This window comes from Malaclemys terrapin, chromosome 1 (genome assembly GCF_027887155.1).
Source record: "Malaclemys terrapin pileata isolate rMalTer1 chromosome 1, rMalTer1.hap1, whole genome shotgun sequence".
NCBI lineage: Eukaryota > Metazoa > Chordata > Testudines > Emydidae > Malaclemys > Malaclemys terrapin.
Window position 1 is genome coordinate 112,028,153 of NC_071505.1, and position 12,955 is coordinate 112,041,107.

The 12,955-nt window shown below is 41.8% G+C and overlaps 1 protein-coding gene across 4 annotated transcripts in view; it reads right to left on the reverse strand.

The window, feature by feature from the left end:
* The window catches only part of MICAL3 (microtubule associated monooxygenase, calponin and LIM domain containing 3), a 192,397-nt gene that overhangs the window by 14,055 nt on the left and 165,387 nt on the right, over positions 1-12,955 (reverse strand). The window contains exon 39 of one of the 4 annotated variants that reach the window (XM_054035651.1): positions 10,869-10,919. The exons of the other annotated variants lie outside the window; for them this stretch is intronic. Within the exon in view, the coding sequence (XP_053891626.1) occupies positions 10,869-10,919 (51 nt within the window). The remainder of the gene's footprint in view (positions 1-10,868; positions 10,920-12,955) is intronic. 4 annotated transcript variants of the gene reach the window in all.

A 12,955-nucleotide genomic window follows, 5' to 3' on the forward strand; every position in this document is an offset into this window, starting at 1 on the left:
TGTCAGTGCATACAAGTTATGTGATCATACATACCAGAGCAGAGATAAGATTGTTCTGGAAAATTTAACTCAATCTCCTAACTTCTGTACAACCAAAATCTGTTTTCAAAAGGTGACGAGCAATCCTTTTTAAAAAATGGAATACGCATAGCTTTATACGCTGAACACCCCAAATAGCAAAGGACAGAGTAAAATGCAACCCTTTCTGAGTTGAAAACTTACCTTTTTTATCACGTTAGCTGTTACACTCCAGCATGTGCCATGATCTGAAGTCACAGCTATCATGGAACCCAGCTTATTGGTCTCCAGACACGTACTATTGTTTTAATATAAAATCATAAAAATGTAGGGCTGGAAGAGACCTCAAGAAGTCATCAAGTCCAGCCTCTTGCGCTAAGGCAGAACCAAGTAAACCTAGACCATCCATGACAAGTGTTTGTCCAACCTGTTCTTAAAAATCTCCAATGACGGGGATTCCACAACCTCCATTGGAAGCCTATATCTAACCTAAGGCCTAGTCTTCACTTACCGGCTGGTCCGGACGCATGCCATCGATGTTCTGGGATCGATTTATCGCGTCTGGTTAAGACGCGATAAATCGATCCCGGATCGATCCCGGAAGTGCTCACAATCGACGCCGGTACTCCAGCTCGCCGAGAGGAGTACGCGGCGTCGACGGGGGGAAGACTTCCGGCCGCGTCTGGACCGCGGTAAGTCCGGAGTAAGGTACTTCGAATTCAGCTACGTTATTAACGTAGCTGAATTTGCGTACCTTAGTCCGAAGTCCGGACTAAGTGTAGACCAGCCCTAAGTCTCCCTTGTTGCAGATTAAGCCCATTGCTTCTTGTCCTATCTTCAGTGGACATGGAGAGCAACTAACCACTGATCTCTTTATAACAGCCCTTACCACATTTGAAGACTCTTATCAGGTCATCCTTCAGTCTTCTTTTCTCAAGATTAAACATGGCCAGTTTTTTTAAACTTTCATCTTAGATCAGGTTTAATAAACCTTTTATCATTTTTGTTGCTCTCGTCTGGAATCTCTCCAATTTGTCCACATCTTTCCTAAATTGTGTGGCACCCAAAATTGGACACAGTACTCCAGGTGAGGCTCACCAGTGCCAAGTAAAGCAGGACAATTACCTCCCATGTCTTACATACAACGCTCATGTTATACCCCAGAACAATATTAGCCTTTTTGCAACTGTATCACATTGTTGATTCATGTTTAATTTGTGATTAGTATAAAGCCCAGATCCTTTTTAGCAGTGCTATCACCTACCCAGTTATTACCCATTTTGTAGTTGGGCACTTGATTTTCCCTTCCTATGCTAAGTACTTTGCACTTGTCTTTATTAAATTTCATCTTGTTAATTTCTGACCAATTCTCCAATTTGTCAAAGTCATTTTGAATTATAATCCTGCCCCCCAAAGTGCTTGCAACCGCTCCCAGTTTGGTGTCATCTGCAAGTTCGATAAACATATTCTCCACTCCATTATCCAAGTCCTTAATGAAAATATTGAATAGTACCAGACTCAGAACTGACAAATCCATGGTGGCTATTCCTTGTAACTCTATTATCCTCTAAGTGCTTACAAACTGATTGTTTCATAATTTATTCCAGTATCTTTCCAGGTATTGAAGTTAGGCTGACTGGTCTACAATTCCCCGAGACCTCTTTGTTCCCCTTTTTAAAGATAGGTATTATGTATACCCGTCTCCATTCCTCTGGGACTTCACCCATCCTCCAGAAGTTCTCAAAGAAAATTGCTAATGGTTCCAAAATTGCTTCAACTAGTTCCTTAAGTACCGCAGGATGAATTTCATCAGATCCTGCCGACTTGAATAGATCAAATTTATCTAAATATTCTTTAACTTGTTTCCCCCCTATTTTAGCTTGTGTTCCTTTCTCCTTGTTGTTCATATTAATTGTGCTGAGTATCTGGTCACCATTAACCTTTTTAGTGAAGACTGAGGCAAAATAGACATTAAACATCTCAGCCTTCTTGCTGTCATCAGGTATTAGCTCTCCTTTGCCATTAAGTAGAGGACTTATACTTTCCCTCATCTTTCTACTGCTCCTAATGTATTTCAAGAACCTCTTCTTATTGCCTTTTATGTCCCTTACTAGGTGTAACTCATTTTGTACCTTAGCCTTTCTGATTTTGTTCCTACATGCTTGTGCTATTCTTTTGTACTCCTCCTTAGCAACTCATCCATGTTTCCACTTTTTGTAGTATTCCTTTTTGATTTTCAGGTCATTAATAAGCTCTAATGGAGCCATATTGGCCTCTTATTTATAATGTTCCTACCTTTCCTTCATATTGGGATAATTTGCAGTTGTACCTTTAATACCATCTCCTTAAGAAACTGCCGGCTCTACTTAACTATTTCCCTTAGATTTTTTTCCCATGGAACCTTAACTACCATTTCTCTGAGTTTGTCACAGTTTTTTTTTTTTTTTTTTTAAGTCCATTGTCCTTATTCTGCTGCTCTCACTCCTTCCTTTCTTTAGAATCATGAAATCTGCACAATCACTTTCACCCAAATTGCCTTTCACCTTCAGATTCGTTACCAATTTCTTCCTGTTGGTCAGAATCAAGTCTCAAATAGCTGTCCCCCTGGTTACTTCCTCCACTTTCTGAAATAGATACAATTCCCCAAACACTCCAAGAACTTATTGGAAATGTGGTGTTTCCAACAGATGGCTAGGTAGTTCAAGTCCCCCATTACTAGCAGGTCTTGTGCTCTGAATATTTGTTATTTGTTCTAGAAATAGCTCATCCACCTACTTCCTGATTTGATGCTCTACAGTAGACCACAACCATTACATGTTATTTTATATTTTTATATATTTTTCTGGAGCTTTTAATATGTTCTCAAAAACATCAATATGGCAGTGTTGTGAAAACACTGGTGTTTACCTGCTAGTAGACCACTGGTGAAAGTGTTTGTTTAGTGCACACACTAATCCCAGTGGTCGTATGGTGCACATACTACTCCTGCCATGAAGGATACTGTTTGCGGTTTCCACTGCACTGTGATTTGTGAGATTTATAAAACCCTCCTCCTCTTCTCCCAATATCTGCTCCACTGTTAGAGCCGGTTGTATTCCCTGCCTCACTCCTCCTTACAAACACCCTTTCCCTCTGCCAACCCAGGCCCTGGCTTGGTCATTTCTCCCAGGTCTCTCCCTGCATCCCACATGCCAGACCCCATTGCACCCTGGCTCCGCCACTGCTTCCACAGCCCCCTTATCGTCTAGCTTTACTGCTTTTCCCAATTCCTGTCTCGTGCCAGAACCACTAATGTCTCACCCTTGCAGCTTTTTGCAGTAACCACCTCATAACAGACTTATTTTTCTCAGTGACCCCCTACTCCTCCTCACCACCAGAAACACCTCCACACCAGATCCCACAATGCTTCTCTAGCATCCAAATTCTTTGCCAAAAGCCCTGTGACCTAATCCCACTGCATCCGCATCATAATTCCCCCCCTTTCTAGCCTCTACTTCTCCACGTGCTACTGTCTTCAGCCGGAAGCACCTCTTCTTCTCCTCACAGAGTCTCCTCTCCTGCAGTGCTCTATTACTCTGGCTTTACTGCTTATACTAATGCTTCTTCCTCCAGTAGAACATCCTCTGTTCCCAGTCAGAATGAATGACTTGGAAAGGGTTCCAGACTTTTTTGTTTGTAACATATAAACAAGGTGTTGTCATTGTATTACACAGTTACAGGATTTTGGGCAAAGCTACAGAGTAATACAGTGTACTGAATGACTTGCACTGAGTTGCATAGCATACTGTACTGCAGTGAATTATTACTACAACATTTATAAGGCACCCATCATCATGGTATTGTATTGTGCTTATCACTGTATGATGCTGTGCTCTATTATGGTACTATACAACCCCAAACAGCTCATTTTACTGCATTGTAGGCTACACCATCCTATTCTGTACAGTACAACATCTCCACTCTCCTCCTATCTGTATGGACTCCCCATTTTTAGTGATTCCTGTAGTGGAGTGAGTGACTGCACATAGATTTCACCATGTTATCTTTAAATGGGGATTGTTTAGTTAAACAAGTTAAATCTATGCTAGTTCATGGAGCGAGGGAACTGAGCTTTTCACAGATGATTATGGACCCCAAATACATTCCCATGTCATCCACATTCACTTGCCCTTCTGGTGGATACCTTTCAGAAAAGCCCTGTAGCTGTTTTATAAGAAGAGAATCAGGGACAATTTAATGTGACAAATAGAAAAACATCTCTCTTTAGCAAGCTCATTCTTTTAGACAGCCCACTTACCATCATATTTCACATTTAAATTCCACAAAAGCTCAATTTTTAAAAGATGGGGTTCTTTATTTAAGGCTCTGACTCGACGGTTTGTGCTTGGGCAGGGATTGGGTTCCAGGCAAGCACAGATAAAGCCTAACCATACAAAATAAGCAGTTTACAAAATAGCGATGAAGCCTTGGTCCCCATCTATCCTGCCCTGCCCTTGTCACTTCTCCTTGCACCTCACCTCCATTTCAGCCTTGCTGCTTCTCCCAGGACCTTTCACCTCTCCTCACCACATATAATGGGGCTTTCTTAACAGTGTTGGGCACGGCTAGGTCTTATCTATCTTAGCGAAGGAAACTACCACCTCTTTAGCTCATTATACTAAAACACAATCCTTGCTAGAAAGGAGTTAAAACTATTTCCCAGGCCCGTGTCATGAGGGCCAAAATGACCAGTACACTAGGTTGATGAACGTAAAAAAATCTGTTCTTTAAAACATTTTTAAAAATTTTATGTTAATTTCATGCTGGTTAAAAGCCCTGGACTGGCAGGTCTGGAGACCCAACTCCTCTGTCCACATCATGGGTACAGTGTGGGTAGCAGCAACGCAACCCTCCCCAGATTGTCCTGCTAATGTGGCTCAATCTTGGCTTACAGGAGGCTAGGGATGAGAGAGGAATTCGGTTTCCGTGACCATTCCTTGGTCTCTCCATTGACACCACCAGTAAGGGTGTTAACTGTGGCAGCAGTCTGTGTGCTATGTGCTGGGAACTGGACTGAGAATCCTCAATTTTGTTCCACATATGCCACCAAACAGCCAGCAGATGGCAATGACCTTTGGTCATGATGGAGCCTGGCTAGACTGAATCGGAAAAATCAATGCTCTAAATTTGTTTGCACATTGGTGGCTCTGTAATGAGTTGTATGCGTCAACTGACTCATCTTGGCAGGTACAAAACTGCGTTGGAGGAATTACATTCACCAAATCTTTCTTTCAGGTGTAGGAGAATCTGCATCCAACTGTTCTCTGTTACTGATATCCGCGAAATACCTTAGATATCAAAACTGGGACTTGGACTAAGAACACCTCTGCTCTTAAACCTCTTATAGGAAAAGGAACAATTTTAGGAGTTATCAAAATACATCTTCCTCTCTATTACACGCGACTCAGAAGAGCTCGAGGATTTTTTGAAGCTCAATTAATCTAAAAACTCCCTGAGTCCCTGGACCACGTATTTTTTCTCTCTCTGTTTAACAACTTAACCCTAATCTACTGCCCCAGGTAATGCATTGTTGGAAGGACAACACCCCAGATTGGTTTCCTCCTTTCTCTGCTGTGAGATGCTGTTTCATAAATGCAAAGGAAGCACCAGGCATGATCAGGCAGAAAGGAAGAAAGTACAGTGGAAAAGCTGAAGGTGGCAGCAGGATTCCTAAATTAAACCCCACCATCAGCCTCAGTAAGTCTCCTCTGCATGAGCACTACGGGATGAGAGCTGAGCTGGTTTCCCTGAGAAGTGCTAAGCACCTACAACTCCCATTGATTTCAAATGGACGCACCTCAGGCCAAGTGGGATCAGGTTCTCTAGGAGGTGCTGCCTAGAGCAAGGCATTAGATTTGCGCATTGCTGCCTAACCATAGTGGTTTGACAGTCAGCACACAGCAGTGCTGGTCAGAAGAGCCAGGTCAGAGGCTAACTCTCAGGGTCTTGTACGTTGCTGTGGTGACAGTTGGCCTCACCAATTCAGGAAGGAGGAATTGAGTGATACTTTTAAACTTCTTATGCCACCCACCAAAACTTCCTTTTAGCAGTCAGAGTAAGAACACAAGAACGGCCATACCGGGTCAGACCAAAGGTCCATCCAGCCCAGTATCCTGTCTTCTGACAGTGGCCAATGCCAGGTGCTCCAGAGGGAATGAACAGAACAGGTAATCATCAAGTGATCCACCCCCTGTCGCCCATTTCCAGCGTCTGGCAAATACTGAAGTCTGAGATAAAACCAAAACCACATCTGACTTAGACCAATAAAAAATCCTTTGTCCCTTGTACTTAGGCCAGTAAAAAACCATGGGAGGTAGCCTCTTTCTTTCATTCCTCTGAAGTCCTCCCTCCCACCCTCTTGGAGGCTTATGGTTGCCAACTACATGACACGGGACCATCCCAATTTCAACTGGTTTGAGCCATGCCCTGTAAGACTCTTTTTGCAGGTCTTTAAAGGGACACTGTCAACTTGAACTTAATTTAAAAAAAAATCAAGGTTCTGGTGAAGCATGCTTTAAACAGGATATACAGAATTAAACAAATATTAGTCAGTGTTTTTCTATGCTTCCCTGCTGGCTGATCTTTACAAGAATCTTTTCTTTAATTACGTGATCTCATATTTGTACACTGCCTCATTCAGTGCCCAGGATAGAACTGCTCTGAGGATGAATCAGGGTGTATTGTAAAGGAGACTTTGTCTATAGGGCCCTGCCTCATTTGTTGCAGGAGTTGGAAGGTCTGTAGTGAATGAGTCAAAGGATTGCAAGAAGAAAAAGGATGGTCTCATGGTTAAAGAGGTGAATGCAGCCCTGGAGAACTGGATTCTATACTTGCTTCTGCCACAGAGTTCCATCTGATGTTGGGAAAGTCAGATAAACCAAACTTTTCACAGATGGTCACTAATGTTAGCTTCCTCATTTTCTGGGTACCCAACTTGAGATTCTGTGGTCTGATTTGCAGAAGTGCTGAGCCTTCCCAGCTGCAGCTGATGTTAATGAGAGCCGTGGTTTGAACATATGAAGTGCTATATGATGCAAAGTATTCTGAAAAAAAAAAATCAAATCCATGGTCTCTCATACTGGGCACGCAAAATTAGTGGAAACTTTTGACTTTAATTCCTCTGTGCCTCAGCTTCCCATCTGTAAAATGAAGATAATAATACCTCCTCTCACAGCAGTGCCGTGAATATGAATTCACTAGTGTTTGTGAAGACACTCAGACACTATAGTGAGAAAGCCCATGAGGAAATGTCTTCAGAATGGGGTTTGAATGATGTGCAGTAAATACGGCCGGGGCCACACACTGAACACTGAGGAAAAAATAAAATATTGAATAGCTGCTCTTTAAGTGAGCACCATCCATCGTGCACTGAATGAGGCAGGGATCCTGTGGGAAAAAGCATATGAGATCATGTAATTAAAGACTGTATCATAATGCATATGCACAGGGAACAAATTAAGGTTGTCTGGGTAATCTTCATTCTGGCATTTCTTAACTTGTAAGTGCTTGACTTTGCAACCTTAATAATGTTCTTTTAACATTGTTTTTTGAGATATAATAGAATATACACATAAGACTGACTGCCCAGCACTGAAATGCAGCCATCTCTAGCATGAAATGCAGCATCTGTTTAACAGTGCCAATATATAACATTTTAGAATAGGAAGTGAGGAATACGCCATCTAAATAAAAGTACAGTGGCAATATAGGGCAGTACATGTAATTACACAAATTGGAATTCAACCAAGACGTCTAGGTTAGCATTGCTATTCTTGTGAAAGTTGCTGTGGAATCTGTAATGACTTACTAATGCAACAATCCTGGTATCAAAGAATACAAACACAAATTCATAATGGGCCTTAATTATTCAAGAGGGTTTAGAGATTGACAGTTCAATTTGAGAAATAATTTTTGTACTTTTGATTATCTTAGTTGGTCAGCATCCTATGGATAGGGCAGCTTCTGCAGTCTGGTCTGACGCTCAGCGACTGGTTCAATGAACAGACACTGACTGCTACTCCTTAATCCAAATAGGAGTTCATAATGTGCTTAGCAGGGGAATAAAGCCCCAATCTGGGAACAGACAGTGTGTGGGCAGACTGCTGCACCCATATGGAGTCCCAACAACTTCAGTGGCACTCGATGTGGGTACAGCAGTTGGCCCAAGCATGTCAGTTTCAGGACTGAGGCTTAAATTCACCATTAAACTGGAACAATGAAGGCGATGAGCTTTTTTCATTAACTTCAGTATTGTGCATCCATTTCTGGCCTAAGTGCTCTGGCAGCCCCAAAAGCAAATGTAAAACAAATCACAGAGAAAACAAACTGAACTACAAAGCCACATAGGGTGGGTGACTGGTAGGGTGTACTGACTTTTTTTTAAAGGGATACTGCCAGGGACTGTACTTTTGGCCCAATTCTAAAGTGTATTTTTAAAACACCTTTTCAACATCTAATATGACTAGAAATTTTAAAACTCTAAAAATAAGTCAATTACTTTTTTTTTTTAATGTAAACATTCCCCTGGAGTGTTGGAAAGCCAAACACAACAGAACTGTGCTAGTGTATGAGCACCACATAAAGTAAAACTGACTATATAAACAGAAAATGACAATCCTCAGTCTAGTGTGACTGTCCAAACCAAGAGAAATTCAAAAAGTCAACGACCATAAATTGTGAAAAGTAAATTAGTTTTTTAGTTTTAATAATCTGAGATTATTTGCAGCACAAGGAAGGATTTCATTTTTTAAATGACAGTGTCCCTTTAAATTAATTAAGGCTTCTGCTTTTTATTTTTTTTTTTTTTTAGCCATCATTAGTGATTTTGAGGGGACTGCTGTCTCCAAGGAGGCATTGATTAGGATAAGAAGAAAGGGAAGGAATCATGGAGATAGCATTAGACAGGGATAAGGATCTATTAACTGTAACTCAGCATCAACCCTTTTACAGCTCCTACTGTATATGCACATAAGGATACAGGGCATAAATTATGGGGATATCTGGAAAGAGCCTTCCTTCTGAACACTTTCTTAAAAAGTCTCAGTATAAGAAACTCCAGAGAGACTGATACAGCAAATGAAGCACAGGGCTCCAAGGAAGGACTGCCACATGAAAATTACCACAGACAATTTGGAAGCAAGCTAGGGCCATTAAAAGAAAATGCCTGTATTCTGTCACTTGAACGTAGGTGGGTATTTTTTGTCCAAAAAGCTAGTGCATCAGGGTGGATTGGAATTATTCCCAGCAGCCGGACAGACAGACAGATTACTGTGTGGTGCAATGATGGCCAGGGTGGCAGTCTTGGGGAAAGACAGAAGGAGGAAATGACAGTTAAAAAAAAAAAAAGTAAGCTGCTCCTAGAGGGCCTGATCCAAAGCCCCTTGCAGTCAATGGAAAGACTGCCACTGACTGCAATAGGCTTTGGATCAGGACCAGAATGTGTGTACATGGAAGTCACTCCTTTCCATTCCGGGGAGTTGGTCCTGATGCTCTCCCTACCCATAAGTTACACTTTGGGCTTAACAACTTTATCTTCTCAGTGAGAAATGAGGGCCAGAGAAGACAAGGTGAGCCAGCAGTTGTGTTGGCTCTACCTACAGAGCGCTGGTTGCTTGGGTTAGATCTACTAAGTATAGATTTAGTGACTAAACGAAACTGCTCCAATGGGGGCTAAAATAAAGAAAGGGATTTTAATGGTCAAGGCGGGCAGACTACAGACAAGTAGAATTTACAATCCTAAACTAAAGCCACCTATTAAGGGAGGCAGGCAGTGGCACCCAGGCAAGAAAGGAAAATTGCTGTGTTGGAGGGATGATTCTAATCCCTACATCCAATAAAAATAGAGTAAATCACTCTAATACATGTTTTTAAGGGTCTTAAATAACAGAAGAGAGAATAAATACACACCTCTACCCTGATATAACGCGACCCGATATAACATGAATTCGGATATAACGCGATAAAGCAGTGCTCCAGGGGGGCGGGGCTGTGCACTCCGGCAGATCAAAGCAAATTCGATATAATGTGGTTTCACCTATAACACGTTAAGATTTTTTGGCTCCCAAGGACAGCGTTATATCGGGTAGAGGTGTAATTGGAAGCTTCCATATTGACAGTTGGATGATGCAGAGCAGGTCTCAGGGGAATAAGAGATCTGGATTTGTTGTATTTCCTAACCTGCAATACAACAAAATAAGACAGAAGAAGTATCCCTTATCCACCAGTAAGTGTTTCTGACGTCTCTGCTGGGAGCATTTTGTTCTCTTTAGGACATCAGAACACTCTAGTTTCTTTGGAAGAAGAAAGGGGAACCTCAGGAGCAGACTTTTGAGAGCACTGGGTTGATTTATTCCCCCAGGCTGGGGGTAGCTCCTAAAGTTTGTTGTTTCTTGCTTTTGATTCCCATTTTTTCCCCCATTCACTTTATGCTGACTTCTTTATCCTAGTGGAACGTGGAGGGAGAGAATGTTTTTGGGAAGCCAGACAACAAAATGGGCTTCATCACCAACAGGGAAGGTGGCTGAGATTTAGGGGTTAAAAAATTAAATTTAGAAACAGAATTCAGTAATGTACAACTCCAAAGGAGGAGGATTTAACTGTTGTGGGAAAAAACCCTCATAAATGGTTTGTGGACTGCGACAGGCTCTCCTCTCTTTGAGCTGGAAAAGGGGTTCTGCTATAGCCAATCAATTATGTGCAAGGTTTGTTTCTTCTTGTTGTTTGTGAGCCAAGGTTGGGAGAAAGAGGTGAAGGGAAGGTTGGGGAGGGGTGTCAGCAGGGTTAGTCTCAGTAAGAGGTTCTGCTATACATACCACCCAGATGCAAGTCGATGAGGTCACTGTAATAAGACTCTCCCCAATAGTCTACAACAAGGAATCGGTGAAGAGAGAGTTATTGGATCAGATATCCACCCCTAGCCCCACCAAATCAAAGCAATATACATGAGAGAAAGACAGACAGACACACACACATAACAGAGAGAGACACAAGGTGAGAGAAAGAGACAAAAACAACAAGAAATCATGCAGCTGTATTATACATATACTGGAGGAGATGGGGAGACAGAATAACAATTCCCAGCAGGCAGGCAGGCAGGCATTGGCTTCCAGAGGGAGGGGGCACGAGGTCTGTACAGAGACACTTCACCTTGTTCAGTTTGTAGTAATTCTTGACACCGACCCATTTCCTGTTCTTGCTAAGAAAGGAAGAGCTATGCTTGTTGCTTCCAGGCTGAAAAATGTGTGTCCTAAGGAAGCACCATAATTTCTCAGGGAAACTGCAGGAGAGGTACAAGGATTGATTTCTTGGGGGTGAGGGTGAGACAAGACTGAGTGTACAGCACATGAGTGGAGGGCACTGGGTGCTGGCATAACTGAGGAGTCCATGAGTGTGTGCACTGGGAAGACAAGTGTATATTTCTGCCAATATGAAATGTGTGCTGGGGAAGGAGAATGTCTGTTGGTGTGGGTGGGGGGTAAGTGCTAGGGAAGGAAAGAGCTTGTGTGGTTGTGCAGGTGTGTGATAATGGACACAGTGTGTATTTGCACACCTCCTAGAGAAGGGCTAGACAGCCAGTCTGGTACTACACTGTGATTCTTTGGGCAAGAGGCACATGGGGGCAGTTCTTTCTGTTTGGCTGAGTACACGATTTCCCAAAGCACATGGTTTAGCTCATGAAGACCAGAGACTCTTGGCAAACCTTGGTGATCTGAGAGCTGCAGGCATATTTTCCTTAACTTTTAAAATTGGCTGCCCAAGATCTCTTTAAAGCGTGAGAAGAAACATCCATGATGACAGAGCCCTCATTACTCACTTAGTTTAATAATTAGCCAACAGAATGGAAAATAAACACTAGAGCCCAAAGCCAAAAATGTGTCCCACCAGACCAATGCCTTTTTTTTTTTTTAAACAAAGTTTTGCTAAACTAATATCAGTCCCATACAGAACACTATTTCCCATGGGGGATTTGAGGGAAGTGGAGAATTAAACCTTCTTTGAGACTATCCCACTGCACCTGAGAGAAAGAGGCACTGGTGCAAAAAAGATTTCAAAAGACTGAGCTCCTGAACACACAAAACTTTTCACTGGAGACGGAGACCACATTTCAGAATGTTCAAAGATGTCTTTTCTATGCCTTGAATTTAGTCTGTGCAACCACCGATGGGAGAGATTGTTAAAGAAAGACAGAGACTAATAAGGAAACTAAGTAGTCATGGGGAAGTGGGGTCTGGGAGCAGTTATGGACTATAAACTAAGAATACAAAAAATAAATGTAGGAATAAATGTTCAACTTTCAACACTGTAAGAAATTAACAGGGGGTACTCCCAAGTTGTGTACTAGAACTGGTGGAGTTTATGTGTTGATCAGTGATTTGGAAAAGAAGGTGAACAGTGAGGTGGAAATATTTGCAGCTAAAATTATTTAGGTTTTAGTCAAAACTAAAGTAGACCAAGGAACTTCAAAGGGACCTAACCAAGTTAGATGATTGGATGACAGTATGATACATGAAATTCAATGTTGACAAATATAAGATAATGCAAGCTGGAATAAATGATTTGAAAAAAAATCATACACATTGCTGGGTTCTAAATTAATGTAACCTCTCAGGAAGAGAGCTGGACATCATTATGAACAGTGCAATGAAGACATCTGCTCAGTGGCAGTTAATAACGCAAACAATGTTAAGATGTATATAGAATGGATGGAAACCAGAAGTGAAACTATTTTAATGCCATGATATAAACAAATCATAAATCCTCCCCTACAATGCTGTTTTTAGTTTTTGTCACCCCATGTCAGAAAAGATATTACAGATATAGAATGGGCCCAGAAGTGGGTGATGAGAATGATTAAAGGCAGGGAGAGACTCCCATTGGAGGAAAGATTTAAAATGTTTTA